Consider the following 24,096-nt stretch of genomic DNA (forward strand, 5'->3'; position numbering starts at 1 on the left):
GGCGGCGCCTCAGGGGCCGCAGCCCGCCCGCCCGCCGCCCCGCGCGCCGGCCGCCGTCACCCCGCGCCTGCCAGCACGGAGCGGGACGGAGCGGCCGCTTCCGGGTGCCGCTCTAGCCCGGGAGCGCGTCCGGGACTCTATGGCGCCCCTAGCGATGGCGGCCGCGGGGCGCACCGGCCCCGCCGCGGAGGGCGGGGAGCGGCGGCGAGAGCTTGGGGGCCCGGCGGGGCCCGTCCTCCTCCCCGCGGGCGGGGAGGCGGCCGCCGCGGCCCTCACCGGCTGGCGCAGGGCAGGGGCCGCGGGCACCGTGCGCCGCCCGCCCGCCACCGCCCGGGGGGACGCGGCTCTCGGCCCGGTCTTGTTCCGAGTCCCGGCACCAGGCGCCGTGGCAGCTTTCGGGCGGAGGGCTGGTGGTGTCGGGGCTGAATTTCTTTCCCCTTGCCGGCCCTCGCTTCACCCGCTCTCGACACAAAGCCAGGCCAACGAGGGGTACCCCTGCCTGGGCGGGAAACGGGGCGCAAGGAGAGGCAGGAGCCCTCGCTCTTCCTCTGTGTGGTGGGATTATAACATAGAGACCAGTCCTACAAATACTGGCATGAGAGAAACATACATGGACATGCGCGTGCGGGAGGTCATCAGGAAAAAACCCTCAATGCCAATGAACGGACGGGCCTGCGCACTCCCCTCGGCTGAGGCCAGGAAGGTGCAGGTCCCATCCAGCTTGGAGAACCACGCTCTGGTGAGGCCACAGCACCAGCCACGCAGCAGAAGACACTCGTGCTGCACCACAGGCACCATTGCTCCACCCGCCGGGAGGGTGAACACAGTGAAGGAAAACCCCAAACAACTGTTGACTCCCCAAGGACAGAGAAAGGCTGCCCACTGTCATTGCCACCTGCCAGCGAGAACCCCAGAGACACGTTTGACAGCTGGTATCCCTCATCTTCTGCATCACACACAGTCCTGGGCAGACAACATGGGAACACAAACCTGAGAGTGGACAACTAGTATCTGCGTGTGAGTGGGTGAAAAGCAACTTAAGCAGTTGTGTTATCCTTCCATAAGACCTGGCACTGACTCAGCAGGATCCACTTGTCCCACATAATTCCCTCCCTCATCTGTTTCTCCACAGACCCCCAGCCCTTTGTCACTCCCTGTGCAAATAGTTCTGTGCATCTTTGCTGGGGAGGAGGAGGGATGTTCTTGGTGCGTGTAGAGGAACAGAGGAGGGTACTGTTCAGCAATGTACATGTTCAGAGACAAACATGACTGGTTTTGGAATAACCATTACTTCTAGAGCAGGTTTGTAGTGCAACAGGAAAAAGAAACTGTTGAAACAGCTGCTTTAAGACTACTGCTCTAGGTGCACCTTACCTTCACCTTCAGCCATACCTAGCTACTCAGTTAACATGCATCATTTGAGCCTTTAAATTTGCAATCCTCCTCACACTGGCTTTCCAGATAAAAATGAAATTTTGGTGTTTTTCTGAGCATTTCATGATTAAAAAAAAAACAAGCAAACAATTCTGGTAGATATGAACACTCCACATAAACAGAGGAACAATTTAACAAAAGCCTGAAGCATGCATTCATTTTTACTATTTATTTTCCTGTTACAGGAAACTACAGGTTCATGTAGCTTAGAAACACAGTAAAACCCCCAGCAGCCTTCACATGGGTGTCAAAAGAGAAACACGGGGTGAAACAGGTAAGGAAGGAAGAACATCTACTTCTGACCATTGCTGGGTTCAGCACTACACCCCCAAAAGAGGACAATCTGTCATCTGTGAAAAATTCCTAACTTCCCCCTACTGATTGTCCTGTAACAGAGCCCTGTTTAAGAAGTGCCTGTCACTGGGAAGCCAAGCAAAAGCTGCGTTACAGGGAGCACTCGTTCCCTCACCACAGCTGTGAAAGCCTGACTCAGATGCAGATCGCTCAGATCTACTTTAAATAAAAGAAAAACCACACGCCACCCCCAGTTAAACTCCCTCCCTTCAGTAAATCGAGTTGAAAAGCTTGGAAAGAAAAATAAACAGGTTTGCAGGCAAGAACGGAGTCTTCAGTTTTCTGATGAAAAAATACACCCCACAATGTCAAACCCCTTCAGGAATTACTCTCCGAGTTCCACATTCCCCTGTACATCTGACTGCACTGGAGGCACTGCAGCCTCCAGCCATGCCACCAGTGACACGGTCTCAGCGTCCTGCAGCTGTGGTGACAGCACCCATGACGTGTAGGGACAAACACAACAAGCGTATTTTCCTTGTGGACAAGAAACACAGACAGACACATAAAAATCACAGTAACATCTTTATTAGAAAAATGTATAGATGTCCAAAAGTTTCTGGAATACTACGGGACCTCCCTTTGTTTCAGGTACTTTCTTCATTCCATAATGCAGACTAGAATCACTTTGTTACATACAGGACAGATTTATTTTTTTAAAAAAGTTCTCAAAAATTCTTTGTGTTCTAGTTTAAAATATGAGAAGTCATAGGAAAAAAACCAAGAGACAAGGCATTTGGCATTCTAATTCAGCTTCTCCTTGAAAACAGCCTCTAAAAACCATGTCAGCAGCTCAGCGTACACATGACTGAAGCACACAGAAACATAAGTCTCAAAAGAGAAAGCACTTCAGAAAGAGCAAAAGGAGTATTCTTTCTTTATAGCACAGTGCAATTTAAAACAAGAACATGTCTGAATCAACAAGCAATACTCACAACAATACAACACAATTTGCTCTCAGATATAAAACTTGACTGACAGGAATGGAATAACCCATAGAAACACTGCATGAAAAAAATTACAGAATTAAGTGTCAAGGACAAATGCTTAATTTATACTGAAAATGGGAATTACTGGCTGCACGTGCAAACTGAGGTAATCAGAACTGTCACTAGCTGGTCTGCATGGGCAAAAGGCTTATTACTTGTGTGCATGCAGAAACACTTTATACCTGAAACCTCCGCCAGTGACAGCTGGACGCTTTCTTTGGAAAAGATGAGCCTACTTATAAACTGTATTCACTCTCGGAGCCATTTTTATACTTCCCCAACATTGTGAATACAGCTCCATGTCAGGAATTACAGAAAGCCACGCAAGTTATTTAAAAGATTTATGCTTAATAAAACGGCATCGGCAATTCCTCAGTCGAAGCAGATGCATGAAACAGCAACATTCCAGATAAGGCATCTTCCTCACTGCCTTCCTTAACACCTGATTTAGGGGAAAAGTGGGGCATGCTCCTCAAGCAAAGGCCACCCAGCAGAGCCCCAGATGCAGCCTCCCGAAGGGTGACATGACTGGTGTGTTCAGCGCAGGTCCTCCGGCAGGCAGGTGCCCACCTGGCCCAGGCTTGCTGGGGCAGCATTCAAAGGCTGAACAGGAACAAGCACTCGTGGACCACAGCCACGCCGGGATCCCGTGGCCAGGGCTGAGTTCACATGCTACATCTGCTCCAGCAATTAGCGTTCTTCATTAGCTGACCCTCATCTTTACGTTGTGGTTAGTGACATAGTTAAAAGGCAGGCATCTAAAGAATTACTTCGAAAGAGTGCTGGCAAACTACCTGGCCAGAAACTGTAGAAGCAGGGGGCTGGTGTTTCACCGTGTACACTGGTTATGCTGGGATTAAGTCTTTCTTTTCGTTGTTTTGGTTAAGCATTAAATTTTACCATCAGGAGTTGATCCTCTTATTGCTCTCAGGGACTGCAAAAGAGCCCCTTTTGAGGGATACGGCATACATTGAACAGAAAAATGAAAAGTAAAATAAATGTTTGTTATAGACAGGAAGAGCAGAGGGTTGTTTAAAAAAAGATGGTAATTTTTTCACATCAAAAACCCCAGGTTACTGCAGCTGTAAAGAGCAATCAGTCTAAGCTGCGTATTTACTTATGTTTTTTTGGAGTGGTACGAGCGAGCCTCGATATGCAGACGAGTCTCTTCTGCTTTGGAGTCCAAACCTCAAGCAACACTGACACACAGCAGCATCCCTGCCTACAGCAGGCTCCTCTGGATGATCTGGCTGGAGGATGCAAGTGCTGAATTGCGTCTCCTAACCAGCACAGGATTAGGGGAAGGACGGATCAAACTGATTCCTCAGCTGTGCCCACAATTTAAAAAACAAAACCAAAAAAACCGCCAACCTCACCAGCACAAACAAGGCACTGAAGAGATTTAATCTTCTTGAATGCAAAGCTGAATTATTAGACCCTAATACTTCTACATATTCATATGCACAGCAAATAAGAAATACAAAATCTGCTTAGTGCTCAGAAGGTATGAATCTTCATTCGCATCCAAGTCTACAAAACAGACTGAGGTAAAAGGTGCAGCCTTCGAGGTTACCAAGCAGAGCTGGTAAGCACGCACATGTGTGCAAACACAACTGCTGCAAGGATTTGGCATCGATCCCATACTGCAAAGCAATTTTTTTTTTATAACGCACTTCATAGCTGACATTTTAGTAATGTCAGTTCTTATAATGGATCTGACAGACAGACATCCGATTTGAGGGGGAAAGGTCTCCCTCCTCTTCAAGAATTTCCTAGCATTTCAGCTTTGTTTTCATCAAGTACAAAGGGAGAAGGGAAGTCTTTGTTCTTCATGTACGCCTCCAGACCCTGAGAATGTGTGAAAACAGTACTGTTAGGTTGTAAATGCATCAGACTGGTTACCTGCACTGCTTTCAAGTCTACATAACGTCCCCAAAGAACAACTGACTGCCCGAAGTTAAAAGGTCACGGGAAGAACAGACAACAGCAACCGTCTCCCCAGTGACAGAGATGGAAAGCCTTTCAGCCCCAAGCCTAGGGTACATGAAGGAGAGGCACCGATGAGCCGTAAAACAATGGATCTCCGAAACCAGCTTCCTGGGGAGGGGCAGGATGGGAAGGCGTGTCCCTAACTCGCATCAGCAGAATCCTAGCAGAGAAAATTCAACTCCAACTGCCTTGTTTTCATTTTGCTCTTACAACACGTCAACTGCAACAAGTTTGCTGCCTTACCTACAGGCAGAACCTAGCAAAGGTGTGAAGTTTTGCGAACACCCTTTCCCACAGTGCCCATGTATCATCCTGCAATCCACTGCTTCTCACCCTGCCTGCCCACCACAGGGAAGCTCCTCTTCTCACCACTAAACGGAAGCAGCTCTCCCAGGAGCAATTACTTCCAGAGGGACAAAGCTGAGACATCCAAGACGTGGCTTCTCTAAAGCACGCACTCACTGTGTGAGACGGCACAAACTAGCATACAACTGCGTATGTTGTGTGTGTGACCCTGTGGATTTTTTTTCATTTGAAAATTCTGCACTTTTCATTCAGAAGATCTCAAACTACTTGTGAGTCTTAATGAAACTGTGCAGCCTCACTGCAAATCTCATTTTACAGATGGCTAAAACTGAGAGCGAAGCATAAACTGTAGTGGAACTACAAACATAACACAGAGCCACGTCCCTGTCCCCTTGATCTTACCATCTCTCAGCAAGCCCAGGCTAAAGAAATCCCCTGTGTTTGGAAGGGAATCAGGTGTGTACCCGCACTGTCTGAAAAAATACCTCCGTATATAGTTATTCTCACCTCTCCAAAGTATGACACTAATGGAGAAATCTCACACACAGCTGGAGGATCTTCAGTTGCTGAGAGACTAGAGAAGAGAACACAGGATTAACTTCTTGCTATGCTTAAAAAATGGTGCATCTTCTTCAAAAGAACAGAATATCCAGAAGGATGTTTGTTACATTCACATGCACCAGATATTATTCAAACACAAAGTGTGAAAATAAAAGGGAATTAGCAGGTCCCAAATATTTCTCATCAAAACAAGAACATCCGCTCATGGAGCAGGAGCTGTAACAGACATTTCTCTGCACGTTCAGAAAAGACCACCGGAATGAAAATCCTGCCGAGTCGCCCCATGCCATTAGCTAGCTGGCACAGTTGGGCAGCCACAGGCAGAGAAGCTGCAGAGAAGGTCACTGAGGTTCGTACCTGAGTTTCTCTGGTATCCTGCAACCGTTTTCATCCAGAAATCTGGCCCCAGCCTTGAGAGCCCAGCGGCAATGCTGGGCCAGGAGGGCTTGCCGAGCAGTGGTGGGAGTATCTTTGTCAGCTGTGTCTGCATTTTTTAGTGGTGAGAACTCTTCTTCTCTCAAAACTTCAAATGCCACAAAATTCCTACCAGCAAAGGGGAGAAAACAACGATAACAAAAAACAAAGCTAGCCATCAACCCTGTTAATGCAACAACCACTTCCATGGGGAAAGGCTCACCTACATTTTAGGGAGCAGGGACGTATGCAGCCTGGGCCACCAAGCTAAGGAAAGCCCACCTCCCATCTGAAGAGCAAAGTACCACCAGGGCTGTATGACAGAAAGCACAGCCAGAAGCCCAGTCTCTTTGGGAACACAACAGCAGCCTCACAACCCCCCAGAGCTGTGCACAGGTGAGAGGAAAAGCAGAGATCTGCAGAGATCCCCCCGAAACCTCTCCAGGCACTGGGAGGCTTGCGGACAAAAAGTCTCAACTAAGAGCAGGGCAGGAGGGACAGCAGCGACGCCTGAAGCTCGGACACAGCCCCCAGCTGCGCGGCTCACCTCAGAGCGCTGCGCTGCTGCTCCACGCAACGGTCACGCCACTTGGGCGTCTGTAGGCAAGGATCAGCTGAGGACACCAGTTCCCAGGGATGAATAAGCAATATGGGAGGATTCACAGCTCAGTGTTAAGTACAGCTGTTTACCAGAAATGGGAATGCAAATTAAAAAGTCCCACAGCAGCATCTGTGTGTTTCTGCATGTCACACGTGAAGAGCAGCTGACATGCTCATTTTGCAGTATTACAAGAAAAGCACAAGGAATCACTGCTTGCAAAAGAGTCCTTTCAAAGCTCAGAACTCAGCACTATTTCCATCACACTGGTTTTGCCTTTGGAATGATACTTTACTGAATGTGTGTCAGGAAATGGAGACTGGTTCAAACCTTGAGCTCTCTATCCTAAAGTGAATCCTCTAAAAGGAAAAATATTGTCCCCAAACAAAGATAATTCAGTTTGCCTGAGCTCTCTTTTTGCATTTAAGCCTAAAACAGAATCTTTACTGCTGAATTTGAGGCCTTGGAAAATAGGTTTTATAAGAACACTTACTCTAAATTCCTAAATTATTAAAATCCCACATTCCCTAAACACAAAGTCCCCCTGACTGCGCTAACACTACGGCACAGCACTCCCAGCTATGTTTTGGAGCTTGGCAAGTCAACACTGACAGTTTCCACAGCAACACTAACTTGGCCCCACGGTGCTTAAACAACCTGGGTTGTTTTTTCCGAGCCCGAAGGGTGTGAGCTGAGCCCTGACAGAACAGCAGCAAAAACCTAACCGGAGCTGCAGTTGCCATGGAAGCCACAATCCGGAAAGACAAGATTTTTTCAAGTCTGAATATTCTAACATGGGCTTGTATTAAACGTTGGCTTTGTGCTCGATTTCCCTTTTTTTTTTTTTTCTCTCCTCTTTCTTTCACAGGGATGGCAGAGGCCGGGACAGCCAACACATCCTCGGCAGAACAAACAGTCCAAGAGCACAGTCAGAGCAAGCCTGGCTGCCGCCGAGGACCCTGAGACCGCACCTCTCAGAACCTGCGGTGTTACCATGGTGTTGGACCTTGGTGTCGATCCAACACCCTTCCTAACTCGCCACCCACAAACCACGCACTCCCTGGCAAGGCCTGTTACAACCTACAGTTGTTCAAACAAACATTGAGAAGGGGAGGAAAAAAATAAAATCATGTCTGCCACTAACTTAGAGAACTGGAACACATCAAACACAAACTTCTCCAGCTTTATCCCGTTCGGTTTTAGCGGTTTTACCAGATTTCCCTCCTCGTCAATGTAGGGCACCTTCTTTATGGCTACGTGATGCCTCAGCTGTGGCTCATATTTCCTGCAAAAGAAGAAGTTCATTTACTTCATGCCCACTTATAAAAAAGTAGTATACTTCTGGAAAGCAGATAGCTTATTACTGCTCTGGGTCATCTCTCAACTGTTGTGGGTGTTGCTCTCTCCAAATTGATCCAAGACACATCCAAGAAACACTTCACTGAGCAGAGCAGCCTGGCCAACGGCGCTCCCTGTACCAGTCGGACATGACAGGGCAAAGCAGGAGGAGAGGGAGGACCTAGCATCAAGCTGAAATTACAGGCAGATATAAAAGAAGGTAACCCAAATTGTTATCTGACCAGGATGACAACGAAGCAGAGCAGATCCCTCACGCAAGGGTGGATCAAGCTCTTCAGGAAGGCCATATGGCCGCTCACTGAATGCCCAGCATCACACCCCCATCTCCCAACATCAAGGTGCAGAGTCCTCCGGCAGCTTCACTCTCTCCCCCAACCTCTGTTGTCCCAAGGATAGTGTAGGTGACATTCCCATTGAAAATCCCCAGGGTGGGGCTGCATCACTGCCCACACTGCAGCCCACGGGGCTGCTCACCCTTGCAAGCCCAGGAAGGTCATGCACTGGTATATCTCAGTCGATTTAGCTACAGCAAAGCATGCGACCTCTGCATTGGTAAGGCCTGAAGTGCATGCTGAAGCTGTCAGAAAGGGGACACAGCTGGTTTGAACTGTTTAGAGCAGAGAGGAGATGAAGAGCGGAGCAGGAGGTAACCATAACTGAAGTCACAGAGTGGGACCCGCTCTTGGAGGCATTTCTGGGCTGCACAGCTGCCTAGCAGGTCTGCTGGAACTTACTGGGCCACTGTCTCCAGGAATTCAACTGTGAAGAAATGGTTGCAGATATTGCCAGTGCTGTACATCAGTCTCCCATCGGGCCTTTGCTGCTGCGCAGTCTCCAGGCTGATCTCACTGTACTCCACCACCTGGTAGACCCCATCCACACAGCACACCACCCCAACAGGCTCTGTGGGGTAGGCCTTCTCCACCACCTGCCGCCACAGGACAGAGGGCTATGACAAGGAGGAAGAACATCCTGGCACTATTCCAACTCCCATGTACAAACGATCCTACGGGACTGCTGCATGCTGACTGCCCAGTGCCTCAGGAGCACGGGCAGGGCAGTGCTGGGCATACAGAGGAGCCTGGAGGCACATTTTGCCCAACAACTGGGCATAAAACCCAGTACTCGACCACCTATTTGCACAGCTGCTCTGAAGACAAACCAGTTAAGAGAAATCAGCATACTGTCGGGTGCTTTCCTTATCAAGAACTGGGACCTGGCTGAAAAAATGTTTGCAGTTATTAGCCTTCAGCTCCCTGTTTGCATGAACAGTGTTAAAGATTAAAGTAACTTAAACCTCTCCTCAGGCCCCTGCTGCATTAGGGTGACCAACCCAGGCTGGTTTGGCTTTCCCCATCTTCCGTAAGGAATGGAGGCACAAGGAATGCCTCTGTTAGACTTAAAGGTGAATTTATAAAACACAACTCAGTCCAATATGGCTTCTAGACAGCCCATGTGCCTTTGTAGAAAGGGCAGAGCATAAAGGGGAAGCAATTCCAGTTTGCAGTTTCCTGTGCAATTACAGCCCCTGCTCTAATCAAAGTTTATTCTCCACAGTACTCTGGGGAGGGCAGAGGACTCTCCGCACCGGCGGAGATTCTGAATGCGATGCAGGCAGCAAGCAGATCCTCTAAATCCACCTGGAGCGAGACGCTGTTGGGCTGAGGTCTGAGCACCCCAGTTCAGGTTCATCTACGCGCACCCCAACCAGCAGCTCCCAAGCATAACCAGACCCCAACTCCCCTGGGGAAACAGCCCAGCATTAGCACCGCCTCACCTTTGCACCGCAATCTGCCCCTTTGGAAACACAAAACCCTATGAAGACTGGATCTGCCATTTTCACGAGGATATTGTCCACACAGTATACGTGGACATACTGGACTCCACGCTGCTTCATGTCATCCAAGATCTTATTATCAACCAAAGCACGGTATAAGCCACCATTGCCATCTATAATGCAAGAGAAAAGAGAAAGCCCTGGTTAATTAGTCACTTTGGGGTTTTTTTGCAGCTAACAGAGCAAAAGTTGAAAGTCCTGAACAAACTTTCTTTAACAGCAGAGCAAGGAATGCTTTCTAGCCAAGAGTCAGTGCTACCAGATTTTATTTCCAGCTCTGCCACACAGTTCAGGCAAGCCTGTTCCCCTCTACACCCCAGCTCCTTCACCTGCAGGGTGGGACTGTGGGGACCAGCCTCACAGAGAAGCATTAAGAGACTTTATGAAGCCTTGTGAGATCCTCAGAGGGAAAACACTAAAGGGCAAAACATTATGCAGAGGGTGGGAAAAGCCTGTTACATTTCTCCTTTCACAGTGCAGAGCAAAAGCATATTTAAAACTCAGCTTGGAGAAAAAAGACTAAAATAAATCTCATTCTCTGTTTATCTTCCCCCTGCAACTTCCCAATGCCTTTTTAAAGGCTTGAACTGCAGCTTCACAAAAGACAAACGTGCAGGTGTTCATCACCGATCACCCTTTCACAGTTCCTCCTTTGAAACCCCTCTCAGCTCAGGAAAACCACCCTGCAGCTGCAGAACTGCATCACCGCAACATGGCCCTGACTGGGCCGCCTTCACCAAGTCTCTTACCATGTCCTGCTTAAGAGAAGAGGAGAATGTAACTAGGTGAGACACTGCAATAATTTTGGAAAGAGTTATCTCCTTGCTGCTTTTTTACCCATTTCCAGTTATCAGCCTTGAACAGGAGTCTGGCTCCCGACAACTTCACCCCGGGAGGCAGCACCCCAGGGACCTCCCGCACAGCCCTGCTGATGCCCGTTGTTCCTAACCTGCAGCTGCACCACTCCTAACGCTGCCAATACTCCCAGGCTTTGATAAAACCTCCGTGCTGTGGGCAAATCTCCAGCAGGAACTAAACAGAGATTGCTACATTCTTGATTACCAGCCTGAAACATTTAACTGAGCCCTCCCACACTAATCAGAAGCATTAACACTGACCTCCAAAGACTGAGCCATGTGCTACAGTTGGCTGATGGCTAGTAGCAATTATCAACACATATTACATTACTGTACCATGTAAGAGTGAACAGTGGGGTACCTGGAGCCATAGCAATTTTCCCCTTCTCCTCCAAGATAGCCTTCCCATCAAAGGTGACAGCGGGCAGCATCCTCTGTTCAAACATGACCACGTTGGATCTGTCCAGGTTGAAGTAGTCATGTTCTACAAAAAACTCCTCTGTCGGCCCCAGCGTGAACTCACTTGTCATGATGTACCTGGACAGGAAGAGGTGCTGAGCAATGAGCAAGAGATGCACAAGCGAAAGCCAAAACTACAACTGGAACACGAAAGGGAGGAAGCCCGAGTGTTAAATGAGAGACACTACAGTACCCTGCAGCATGGAAGCGAGCAGGAGAGCTCTCCTCTAGAACCCAACCCACAGGACGGCTCCACAGGGTCTTGTGCACGATCCTACCCACAGGCTGAGCTCTAGCCAGGAACGTTTCCCTAAACGTGAATGACATCCGGATGAGCTGGAAAACAAGGCAAAGGACAGTACAACAGCCTCGTTCACCCTAGATTCAAATGGATGTTAAGTGTCTAAAGAAGCATTGACCAGCACAAGGTGTCCCAGCACAAAGAGCTGCAAATCCCCAGCAGCAAAGTCTGCCAGTGCCTCTTCTGTGCCAAGGTGAACAGCAGCATTTTCAAATGCTGGCTGCATGATTTGTTTTTCTCTCAAGTTTCTCTATTTCCTCCTCTCCTTCTAGCTCCACATTGCTGCCGTCTCTCCCTCCACTATCTTCCTTCTTCAACAGTGGCTAAGCACCATCTTATCTACCCGGCATGCACTTCAACAGCTATGGGCATAGGTACACGGGGTCCTCTGCCAGCACGCTAGGGGAATCGAACCCTTGCACAGGAGAGCCTGGACCTCACACACCCCCTGATTTACATCTTCACAGCACAGCACAGCCTGGCCTCTGGTGTACTGTAGCAGCCAACTGCCTCCTCAGCCCGGGGAGAGGAACCGTAAACATTATCAGCAGATGTTGCATCCTGCAGATATCCGTCCTGGCTTCCAGCAGCACCAGGGATGGTGCATTTGCAATTCACGACACACATGCATGGCTTCAGAAAGAAACACAACATGGGCTGGGATCACCTTCGATCCCAATTTGTAAAACAATGTGCTACCCTGAAGACCTCAGCCACTTGCTCCTTCACTCTTCATAAACCCTGGCTCAGACCAGACAGTGATTCCATAAAGGTCTCTCTTCACAGCGTAACAAAGAACACTTAGCAGAAAGCATTCCCAGAAGCATGCTGCAGTGCCTTCCTCTTTCTCACACACCACATCCCACAGGGAATTCATATTTTGCACCTTGCATAGAGCTAGTCTCTTCTGAAGCTTTTTGAACGCCAGGAACAGTCAGGAGAGACAGCAGCCAGCTGTAAACAACAACAGCAGGAGGTGGCCTGAAAACGGAGCATGACAAGCATTCACTATTGCAAGCCGGAGTTTTTTTGCTGTGGCAGACATTGCATGCAAGGGGAGGCAGAGGATCTTGGAGGGTATCTCTCCCTCCACGCAGGAACCTGAGAAAGCACGACACAAATGGATGAAGCCTCTTGGAAGCATCTGAAACAGGCACTGAAAAGTGCTGTTCATAATGTTGTCAGGGACTGGGCTTGAAAAGACAGCACAGTATGGCAGTTAGGGTAGTGGTCAGTGATTCAAGGGCAGTGCTTGGTCCCTCAGACCTGCAGACATGGACCTGCCACTTCCCATCCCTGCACACCCTCCTCCAGCTCCTGGCACCGCAAATCCTGCCAACAAAAGGCTCTCCCCCGACGGGTCTCTGTATGGCACCCGACAAAGTGCTTCCAGAAGACAAAATAAGCAGAACTGCAACGTAAAGACCCCTGCACAGCAGGTCTGCGGCTCCAGGTCACCTACCAGGGGATGGCACACTTGCAGCAGTGTCTCTGGCCAGCGAGCTGCTCCACCTTGCGGATTCTTTCTGCTTGGATCTGATACAAGGTCTTGCCACTGGGCAACCCCACGTTGTACATGCCCTTGGGATAGCTCACTCCCAGGCGAGTTCCTTGTCCTCCAGCCAGGAGCAGCACCGCCACCTTGTTCTGTGAGATCTGATGCAAGCCTGAACAGGAGAAAGAACCCCAAGGGAACATAAGAACCACAAAAGCGATCAACACCCCATGCTCTTCTTCCGAGCCTTTCTGCAGAGCTCAGGCAAGAGCTAGAAGTTCCATGCCCGCTGCTGGCAGTTCACAGAGAAATGTGATGCTGCACATGATACAGAAAAATTCATTTCACGTCTTCGATGCAGCAGTTTCCTCGCCTAAAGCAGCAGATGGTGTAACAAGAGGGAAGAGCCATGAGTTGCAGCTTAGGAGGTTCAAACGGACATTAGGATAAAAACTCTTTACTAGGGAGGTGATGCAGCACTGAAAAAGATACTCAGAGAGGTGGAGGGTGTCCCTTAAGGTTTCCAAGGCTTACTTTGATAAAGCCATAGCTGACTTGACCTAGGCCTGGGGATGGTCCTGTTCCAAATAGGGGTTAGACTAGAGACCTCCAGAGGTCCCTTATCACCAACACTTCTACATCCCAAAGAAGCAGTCTCATCACCTTCGGTAAAGCATGGGCATTTCTGGAATCTGCTTTAATCAACTATCTGTACTTGTGCTCTAGCTTGGGTTCAGCTGCAGTCAGGACTAATACCGCAGGCAAGCCTGCAGAAGACACAACTCCCACAATCTAATTAAAACCAGTATCATTTCTCCCCACAAACCAGGAAAGTCCAGAACTTGGGGAAGAACCAGATCACATATTAAACACCCAGGTCACTCACAGTCTTTGTTCCCTGCCTTCTCTCAAGCCAGCATCACAGAAACAACTGACAACCATGAGAAAGATTTTTTGCTTAGGGACCACTTCGTGTTCCTCCAGGAATGCAGTGAGCTTTGGGACTGTCCAGGTCAGAATCCACAGTTCTGCTGCTGTGCAGTAGCTACCAGAGCCTTTTAAAATCTAACACAAGGCGGCTGCCAAACATCACTGAGCCTGTGGTCCAGGACAGTCTGTGCTTCACCCCAGCCTCCAAGGAAAATACAAACACCCAACTTTAACCACATCTGGGACTAAAAAATTCCTGACTTGGACTGAAAGACACATGGCCAAAAGATACCGAATTGGAAGAAAACCAGGATGGTTCTTACGCTCATCTTTAAATAACTGACTGCTTAAATAAGCATTAGAGGAAAAATACCAACTGCTGCTCTAACAACCTGGCTTGGTTTTATAGCTTTCAGCAACAAAACCAGACATACGTCACCCGTGACACTGTGGTAATACTATTGACCTCCCCATGCTTACAAGTTTCAGTCCCACCACAGCAGCAACACAATGTTTCTGCCCAAACACACCCTTTCCAAAAAGGCTGGCCACGCCTGCTCAGGCACACCGAAGGAAGCTGGTTACACAGCCCTGCCATCGCCAGCCTCTGAGTTCATGGAACCGCAGCAGTGTTGGCTGGAAGCCACCTCTGGAGGTCCGCAGTCCACCCTCCCACTCCAAGTGGGATTAGGAGAGCTCTCGAGTGAAATCTGTGCTGAAGGGGGAAGTCTTGGGATTTCAAAGTTTCAGGAGGTCCTTGGATAGAGGGGGAAGCTTGAATGGGTTTAAAGTTAACACCTGAAAGGCACAGGCGATTGCCGTATGGTGACACAAATAAAATAAGCAACAAACCACAAGCAATTAATAGCTCCTTTGCATCCTTACTGAACTTCCTATCGCAAAGGACTTCAAGCACAGAGCAGGGGGCCTAAGGCATTAGTTATGCCACCGTTACTGGCTCCAGTCCTCAGCACATGGTTTGCCACCGCGTGCTTGGCAGGCGGTTTGCCAGCGCACGGCACCACCACGGGAGAAGGGAAGGACCCGAGCGAAGGGCTGCGGGAGCACGGCTCCAGGCCTCCCAGCACCCCAGCTGAGGTGGTGGCTGTCCCACCACCAGGACCTGGTGCAGAAACAGCAAACTCGTGCAGCAGGGAAGCGTGCAGGCAGGACCTGTGCTGTGCACACACGTCTGGCTTGCTGCAGCCACACAGCCCTGGGAAACACAAACCTGCATAAAACTTTCTTTCCTGCTAGCCCCGTCTCCCTTCCCTTCTCTCTCCTCCCATTCAGCAAACTGACAGCCAGCTCAGCACCAGGCTAGCCAGGGGTGCACAGCTCCCAGCTGGCCCTCGAGTCCACAGCCCCACCGTCGCCTCTGCTTGCGCCCATGCCTTGGAGCAACAGCCACGGGATGGGGCAGGGGGGAATTACAGGCCAGCGGAGGGGTCAGCAGTGATGACAAAATTACCAGTGGGAAAGGAAGGGAAAGCGATGGTTAGAAACCAAAGCCAAACTCTCCAGTTTGGGTCACCCCGTTGTGACAGCCACCCTCTGTCCTGAGGCAGGGCAGGGAGAGGACTGTCACGGCTGTAGCTGAAGCAGCAACTGTTGCCATGAGAGAGGACATGGTTGCACAGATCCTGCCCATTCCCTTCCCCTTCATCCCAGGAAAAGGAATAAACAACTGTCACGGTCCTGCTGAGCTCAGCCAGCACGGGTTGCTGATTCACCGCTTCACAAGGAAATGCCTCTCGCTTGGCCGGTCAATCCCTGAGCAAGCTCAGTCTTGGCCTTTCCACAGTAATGATAAGCCTCTCATGAAGCAAGATAAATAGCAGTGTCTGAGCAAAGAAAAGCCCTTGGCCATGAACACTGGTGAGAGCGTACTTGCTGTCACTCCCACGGCAAAGGCCGAGACTGGATGAGTCACTCTGCAGTGATTCCCAATTGCATTTAAAACCCACAGCAGATGGACATGGTCCCGGAGACCTGTCGATGGGAAGGACTCTGAGTGTCACCACACCACAGCCGCTGAATGAGTACCACCAGAGAGCAGTGTAAGACTGCCACATGCAAGTGTGCGCAGCCAGCAAGCCCAGTCAGCACATCCTATTGGGCAGAGGAGCTAAGACAGTGATACACATATGCATCACCATCCAGTTACTTGCTCTTCAGGATGCAAGCAAACACCCAGCTCATTCACAGCTGCACCAGTTGTGCCACACCAGTGCAACAGCACCAGTCAGGAGGGTCACATAGACAGCAGAATCACAGAATGTCAGGGGTTGGAAGGGACCTCAAAAGATCATCTAGGCCAACCCCCCTGCCAGAGCAGGACCACCCAGAGCAGGTCACACAGGAATGTCTCCAGAGAAGGAGACTCCACCACCTCTCTGCGCAGCCTGTTCCAGGGCTCTGTCACCCTCACGGGGAAAAGCTTTTTCCTCATGTTAATGTGGAACCTCCTGTGCTCCAGCTTGCACCCATTGCCCCTTGTCCTGTCATTGGCCATCACCAAGAAGAGCCCGGCTCCATCCTCCTGACACTCACCCTTCATGTATTTATAAACATTGATGAGGTCACCCCTCAGTCTCCTCTTCTCCAAGCTCAAGAGACCCAGCTCCCTCAGCCTTTCCTCATACGGGAGATGTTCCACCCCCTCAATCACCTTTGGGGCTCTGCACTGGACTCTTTCCGGCAGCTCCCCGTCCTTCTTGATCTGAGGGGCCCAGAGCTGGACACACTATTCCAGATGGGGTCTCACCAGGGCAGAGGAGAGGGGGAGGAGAACCTCTCTCCACCTACTGACCACAGCCCTTCTAATACACCCCAGGATGCCACTGGCCTTCTTGGCCACGAGGGCACGTTGCTGGCTCATGGCCATCCTGCTGTCCTTCAGGACCCCCAGGTCCCTTTCCCCTACGCTGCTCTCCAACAGCTCAGTCCCCAGCCTAGACTGGGACATGGGGTTGTTCTTTCCCAGATGCAAGACTCAGCACTTGCCCTTGTTGTAGTTCATCAAATGTCTCCCCGCCCAGCTCTCCAGCCTGTCCAGGTCTCGCTGAATGGCAGCACAGCCCTCTGGGGTGTCAGCCACCCCTCCCAGTTTTGTGCCATCAGCAAACGTGCTGACCATGCACTCTGTTCCTTCATCCAGGTCATTGATGAATATATTGACTAGTACTGGTCCCAGTACCGACCCCTGAGAGACTCCACTAGTTACAGGTTTCCAACTAGACTCTGTCCCATTGACCACAACTCTCTGACTTCTTTCCTTCAACCAATTCACAATCCACCTCGCTACCCGGTCATCCAGACCACACTTCTTCAGTTTAGCTGCGAGGATGCTGCGGGAGACGGTGTCAAACGTTTTACTGAAATCAAGATAAACCACACCCACTGCACTGCCATCCTCTGTCCACCTGGTTATGCCTTCATAAAAGGCTGTCAGGTCGGTCAAACGTGACTTCCCCTTGGTAAAGCCATGTTGACTGCTCCTAATGACCCTCTTATCTTCGGTACGCCTAGAGACAGCGCTGAGGATAAGTTGTTCCATCACTTTTCCAGGGATGGAGGTGAGGCTGACCGGTCTGTAATTACTCAGGTCCTCCTTCTTGCCCTTTTTGGAGACCGGAGTGACATTTGCTTTCCTCCAGTCCTCAAGCACCTCTCCTGTCCCCCACAACTCACCAATGATGATGGAGACTGGTCTAGCAATGACTTCCACCAGCTCCCTCGGCACCCGCAGGTGCATCCCATCAGGGCCCATGGATTTATGTATGTCCAGCTTGCTTAACCGATCCCTAACCCAGTCCTCATCAGTCAAGTCAAGCTCCTCCTTTATCCTAACAGCTCCTGAGGACAGTCTCCAGCAGTACAGACAGAGGCAAAGGCGGCATTCAGTAGCTCCGCCTTCTTTGTATCCTCTGTCACCAGGGCACCCGCTTCGTTCAACGGTGGGCCTGCACTGCCTCTGGTGTTAGTTTTGTCTGCAGTGTATTTGAAGAAGCCCTTTCTGTTGTCCTTGACCTCCCTTGCAAGGCTTAACTCCAAGGAGGCTTTAGCTTTCCTAGTTGCCTCCCTCCATCCTCTGACAACAGTCTTATAGTCCTCCCAAGTGGCCATCCCCTCCTTCCAAGATCTATAGACTCTCCTCTTCCACCTGAGTTTGCCCATTAGTTCCCTGTTTAACCATGCGAGTTTCCTGGCTAGCCACCCTTTCTTGATTTCCTACCCACTGAGATGCTCCGATCTCAAGCTTGGAAAAAGTGGTCCTCGAACATAAATCAACTCTCTTGAGCCCCTCTACCTTCTAGTACCCTGTCCCATGGGATTTCCCCTAGCAATTGCTTGAAAAGGCCAAAGTTGGACCTGCTGAAGTCCAGGGTTGTGATCCTGCTTGGTATTCTGTTCCTACTGCACAAGATCCTGAACTCCACCATCTCATGATCGCTGCAGCCAAGGCTGCCCTCAATCTTCACTGCTTCAACCAGACCCTGCTTGTTAGAGAGTATAAGATCTAGCAGTGCTCCTCTCCTAGTTGGCTCATCCACCATTTGCATCAAGAAGTTATCATCGATGCACTGGAGGAACGTCCTGGACTAGAGCAGCATGAAAGGAAACACACAACCTTCCTCTGGTATCAAGACGACCAGCAGTCCCCCAAGAAAGCAAACCTGAAGCTCTCTAAAGGTCTAAACAGCCTTGAACTGAAGTTGGAGGCTAAGGCACGTGGTTAGTAAAACCAAAGCACGCAGCCACTCAGGACTGCTCCAGGTAGGGATGCTGCATGGATAACACCAACCAGGCAGAGCGAGACACTGAGTCACGGTGCAGCTGCGGCACGTTCACCACCTGCCTCCAACATGGCACTGCCCCGTGCTCCAGAGCCAAGGACTCACCAGCGCTCATCCCTCCCTAAGCCTTGCCTGGCGGCGGGGCTGGGGAAGGGAGCGCTTCTCTGCTTGGCCTCACATACGTGAGCAGGGCAGCGCCATGCCAGGCTGGTGGGTTCCCTCCACCAAACCTGACACAAAATGCCCCAGTGGAAAAAGAAAAATTAAGGGAAGGAAGAATTTATGGAAAAAAAAAAAAAAATCTAAAAAAGTTCCTCTGTGGGACACTACCAAACTGTTCCGTTTCAAACAGGCAACAAAAACATTTTAAAAACCCCTAAATAATCTAGAACTGAAACGGCTTGAGCTGAAGTAGTTCACATCGACTTAAAGCAAAGCTGCCTGAGGTCTGAACTCAGCATTTGCTGGTCTCAGTTGCTGCGGCGCAGTGGGTGCTGCTTTGGGATGCAACTGAGACTGACCCACCAGTGGGCCGAGCCAGGACTCGCCCCGCTTCATCCCTGTTACGGCACTGGCAGGCTCCCACCGACACGCACACTCTGGTCCTGACGCAACGGACCACATCCCGCAGATCCCACGTTAGAGGTTTATGCACAGCAACAGCCTGTGCCCAAGGGGCAGCACTGCCATGAAGCTCCAGAGCAAACGCTGTATTGGAACAGCCTGCGGCGTCCCCCTGTGTCACGCAGCATCCAGCACAAGTGACTGCGACCCTCGGCCGCAACTCAGGGGTGCCAGGGCTGGCATCACCCCACTGAAACAGGGATGTCCCAGAGGAGACAGCGGTTCTGGGACACGCAGTGACAAGAAGATGGGATCTGCCCAAGGGTGATTTGGCATCTCACGTCCACGTCCTGGAGAGGCCTCTCACCACGGGGATCAAAACCTTGACCTAAGCAGGACGAACCCAAGTCCAAAGCAATACCACTGCTAACACCAAGGGTGTCATTCTCTTTTTCTCTTCCTAAAATCCAGCAGACTGACAGGGCCATATTCCCAGGAGAGGGCTGACCACGGCACACACGAACAACCCAGCAAGGGGACTCTCCTTCCCATCATTTATGGGATTCCCAGTATTTATGGTACAAACCTACAACTACTGAAGAGTTTTTCCAATTTTCTGCTCTTAGGTTGCCACAAAAATGAATATCCCAAAACATTTGAGTAAGTAGGTCTGCTCTGACTTCCCAGCTGTAAAACTACTAATATTCATGACCAAAGTTCACAACTGACTCACCTTGCTGCACATTCCTGCAGTAAATGGAAATATTTATCCCTCTTAAAAAACCAGCCACCTTATTTTCTGCAGCATATGAAATACAAACAGCTCAAACAAATAAAAAAGGGAAGATGTGTTGGCTGTTAGACACCCACCAATGCTGCAGTAAGTCTTATTCTGCACAGAAAGTAAAAAACAAAAATAGATTTTCCAGGAAGAACAGATTGATCTTACAAGAACAGGTTGAATTCTCCTGCTGATCAGGCATATCAGCCCAAGTACAACAGCAGTCAGCAAAAGAATAAAGCAAAAAAACCCAAATCCTTAATTCTGCAGAGCAGTCAGATAACCAGGATGGCTCATCAAACTCTCTGATGAAATGGGAGCTACACTGCAGCCCATGCCCAAGACTTAGATTTCATTAATAAAACATTTACAGAATGTAAAAATGTCTGTGCTTGATTTATACCATCATCCCTAAGGCTGCCTACAAAACGTGATCAGTTAACGTTTGTGTTTAAGATCTGAGAGCAAATCCGACCAGGCTGTTTTATCTCTCAGAGGCAATAACAATGATGTTTTGTGGGGTTTTTAACTCTTAAAAAAATATCTTGGGTGTTCCCAAGACTACGTTTTGAGCTGCCTGGTTCTTTTAACCACCATTTTTTAACCACAAAAAAAGGGGGAAGGGGAAAGGAGGAGATGTCATTTCAGCTGTTCAGTCTTTGCAGAGGACACACTGAGGTGGGAGCTGCCAGGAACTCAGACACCCACAGACAGAGCACAGACGAGCTCAGCTCAGGGTGACCCCGACCCCACAGCCAAGGGCTGTATCAACTGCGCAGCCTCGGGGACGTGGAGCAGTGGGTCGGGACTGCTCACTCTGCTCTCGTCCAGCTCAACACCACGAGCAGCTCACTGGAAACAAGAGCCTTTCAGATCCTGCATCCCCTCAGGGACCCACAATCCCTGCGAAGCCTGTGCCGACAACACTGGCTCCACTGGAAAATGCTGTGCAGGGGCACGGGGATGCTCTCAGGGATGAGGCCACAGCCATGTCTGCAGGGACACGTGGCATACCAGCGCTGCCCCGGTTCAGCGGCACAAAGTCTCACCAATTGCCCTCCCCCAGGAAATAAAACAGAGGGCTGATTCCCACCTCCAGCATTAAACTGGATCATAAAACCAAACCAAAGCGGAACAGAAGAACCACATCCCCCTCTCCTGGTACAAATTAAGAAATGCTGCCTCCAGGACTGATGCGGCTCAGGGCTATCCGGACTTTGGGGCTGGGTGACTTGTGCACAGTGCCAACGGTCCCAAACCAAACCAGACCTTCTGGACTCCCACAAGCATCGCCCGCAGCAAGCGAGGCCAGACCCAGGCCCTTCCCTGCTGCAGACAGTGGCACAAGGCAGATATGCTGGCTCCTCTCTGGCCTGGCAGGGTGGAAGACAAAGGACTTGGTTTGGATTTAACTGTGTGGCCCTGACCTAGACCCATCTGCCTCAGGGATTCACGGGTTCCCTTCCACCTCACCGCGACACCCTCAAGCAAGAGGCAGCAACCACCAGCTGAGCGGGTCCCCACCAAACTCCACTGCTTACGTCTTGGCGGCCGCTGTGGCGCCGGCTGGGCACGGAACCCCTCCTCTGCTCAGCTGCAATGTGAGCGTGGCTGGTGGAAACCCTGGCTGGACCAAGCACACGTGGCCTCTGGGTCACCAGAGTTTCCTCCTGCTCCCTCCATCACTGCTCAGCCTCATCAGCAGAGTGTGACGCATCAGGAAAGCTCCTCTGCCCTGTGACCCTGAGGCTTCTATTTTTGCTTTTGTTTGGAAATTTTTACTCCCCTGCCCACACATCCCCATCTCTTCACTGGCAAGTTTAGGTCAAGGCTGTGCAAACGCTTGCCACAATTTAGGCAAGTGTCTCTCTGACCACAGCTGGTTTCTTCTAGCTTCCTTTTTTTATTATGATTATTTTTTAACAGGGCTGTTGTATTTTCAAAAGAAGGAGCGGAGATGCATCTGAACCTTTATAAATAAGTAAAACAGAGTGTGCACTTAGAGAAAAGCACAGGATGTCTGTGTAAGACATGTATACTGTGGGGGGAGCACAGCACCTCACATCCAGACACTGCCTCCCCCATCACCCCCATCTTTCACACACCCACGAGGTGACCAGAGAAAGCCACCAGCATCTACCAGGCTCCAAAAACCACGGATGCTGGGCTTTCCTAGGCTTCTTCCACACTACTCCTCCACTCTGCTCCCAGATGCCATCTCCCTCCAGCACCGCACGTGGCACAGCCTGGACAGGGCTCCACGCCAGCCCCCACGCTGGCATGAGACCTGCCTTTGCACCCGTCCGTGGTCACCTGCATGCCCCAGTGCAGCTCCCTAATTCAGCAGCAATGCAAACCCTCTGCTCTCACCCTCCCCAGGGGCTTCACCCCCACCTGCGAGGTACAGCCTTACCCCGCGTGTCCCACCGACCCCGCGCCCGCCAGCCTCAGCCACTGTATTTAACAGCTAAGAGGCAAAATTCAATGTCTCAGTCCCAAAGCGCCTCCACAGCCCCTGCCGTGCACCGGGCACTGGCTGCCTGTGTCCAGGGCTCGACGGAACAGCCGTAACCCCAAACCCCTCCCCGCCCGACACCGAACCCGACGACAAAACGCGGTGCCGCTGGGCGCCAGCCCGAAGGCGCTACGGCAGAACATGGCCGTGCCCCGGGGACCCCGCAGCCGCAGCCCCGCTCCCCGCCGACCCCCGCGCCTCGCCCCGGGGCAAGGGCCGGGCCCAGGCCGCATCCACTCCCGCTAGCGCCAGGCCGAGCCCTGGCGGTTTGAAGCCAGCCCCGGCTGGTTTTTAGGCCAAACCTCGATCTTTTTGGCACCGGCTAGCAGGAGGGCCGCGCTGGGGAACCCGCCGGGGGCGGCCGGCGGCGCTGGGACAGACGTCCCGGTGCCGCCCGCCCCAGCCCTCGCCCCGGGGCCGCCCTGCGGAGCCCTCGATCAGGAGGAAGGGCGAGGGCCCGGAGGGGCGCACCGAGGGCCGGAGCCCCAGACCCCGGCCCCGCGACGGCACCGCGCCCCGCTCACCTTCCGCCTCCCAGCGCTCCAGCGCGGCGGGGCCGCTGCGGCGGGCGCTGCCCAGCAGCCGGGCGGGGAGCGGCTCCATCCGGCCGTCCAGCCGCTCCGCCGGCCCCCGCTGGAGGGCCCCGGCCGCCGCCGCCGCCAGCCGGCAGTGCTCGCCCAGGCCCGGCGGCAGCGCCGCCAGCAGCTCCCCGCGCTGCGCCGGGCCCAGCTCGGCCCAGAAGCGCAGCAGGTGGCTCTGCCCGCACCGCGCCAGCCGCGCCCGCACCTCCTCCGGCGGTCCCATGGCGCCGCGGCCACCCGGGCTCTGACCGCCGGCGGTACCGGGCGGGGCGGGAGCGGGAGGGGCGGGGCATGTGCGCGGAAGGGCGGGGTCATGACTAGAGGCCCCGCCCCCCCCCGGAGCAGCTTCCCCGCCTCTCGCGGATGCGGAGACGGTCGGAGGGTCCGGCGGGCCCGGCGCGCTGCCCCGGGGCAAGGCGTGCGTCCTGAGCTCGGCTCCTCCCTCGGGCCCGCGGGACCCTGACATCCGCCGCCGCCGCTGGGTCCCCGCTCGCTGCTCGCCCGCTGCCCTGCCCGGCGGGGCGGGCTGCCTTCGCTCAGCCCAGCGTTCCCCCATGACCGAGTGCCCAGCCCACAGCCCCCTCCGGGCGCAGCAGGCCGGCTCCCACCGTGAGCCGTGCCGGCTGATCGCCGTGTGTTTGGCTGCTGACGGGCACCCCAGGGGTGTCGGTGCTGGGACCTTTGTACCTGGGGGACTCTCACGCCCCCTCTTGCACCCACACTTGCAAATGTACCCAAAAGCTCCTGGGGTTCCTTCAGCACAGCAGGTAGGTCGGTGGATCCACCCCACCCCAGCCATGATACCTGCTCAGCCCCCCCCGGCTCACAAGTCCATCTCCCCATCAGGGAGGCAGCAGGGGCAGCGGGGAAGTGACCGGGCACAAAACCCCACAGGCCAAGGCTGGGCCACTCACGGGGTGTCAGAAGGCACTGAGCAAGGCAGCCTCCTCTGTGGCCCCTGCTGGGGTCACAG

The 24,096-nt window shown here is 52.0% G+C and overlaps 1 protein-coding gene across 1 annotated transcript; it reads right to left on the reverse strand.

Annotated features, from left to right (window-relative positions):
• Positions 1-4,538: 4,538 nt before the first annotated feature.
• On the reverse strand, positions 4,539-23,346 carry UAP1L1 (UDP-N-acetylglucosamine pyrophosphorylase 1 like 1). The gene is made up of 9 exons (XM_086475692.1): positions 23,067-23,346; positions 12,921-13,125; positions 11,060-11,235; positions 9,782-9,954; positions 8,739-8,932; positions 7,790-7,930; positions 5,991-6,176; positions 5,580-5,646; positions 4,539-4,625 (listed from the first exon to the last, which is right to left on the reverse strand). Exons 1-9 carry the CDS (start codon positions 23,344-23,346, stop codon positions 4,539-4,541), a joined length of 1,509 nt encoding a protein of 502 aa, XP_086331818.1.
• Positions 23,347-24,096: the final 750 nt, after the last annotated feature.

The sequence above is a fragment of the Leptosomus discolor genome, chromosome 19 (assembly GCF_034619465.1).
Source record: "Leptosomus discolor isolate bLepDis1 chromosome 19, bLepDis1.hap2, whole genome shotgun sequence".
NCBI classification, from domain to species: domain Eukaryota; kingdom Metazoa; phylum Chordata; class Aves; order Leptosomiformes; family Leptosomidae; genus Leptosomus; species Leptosomus discolor.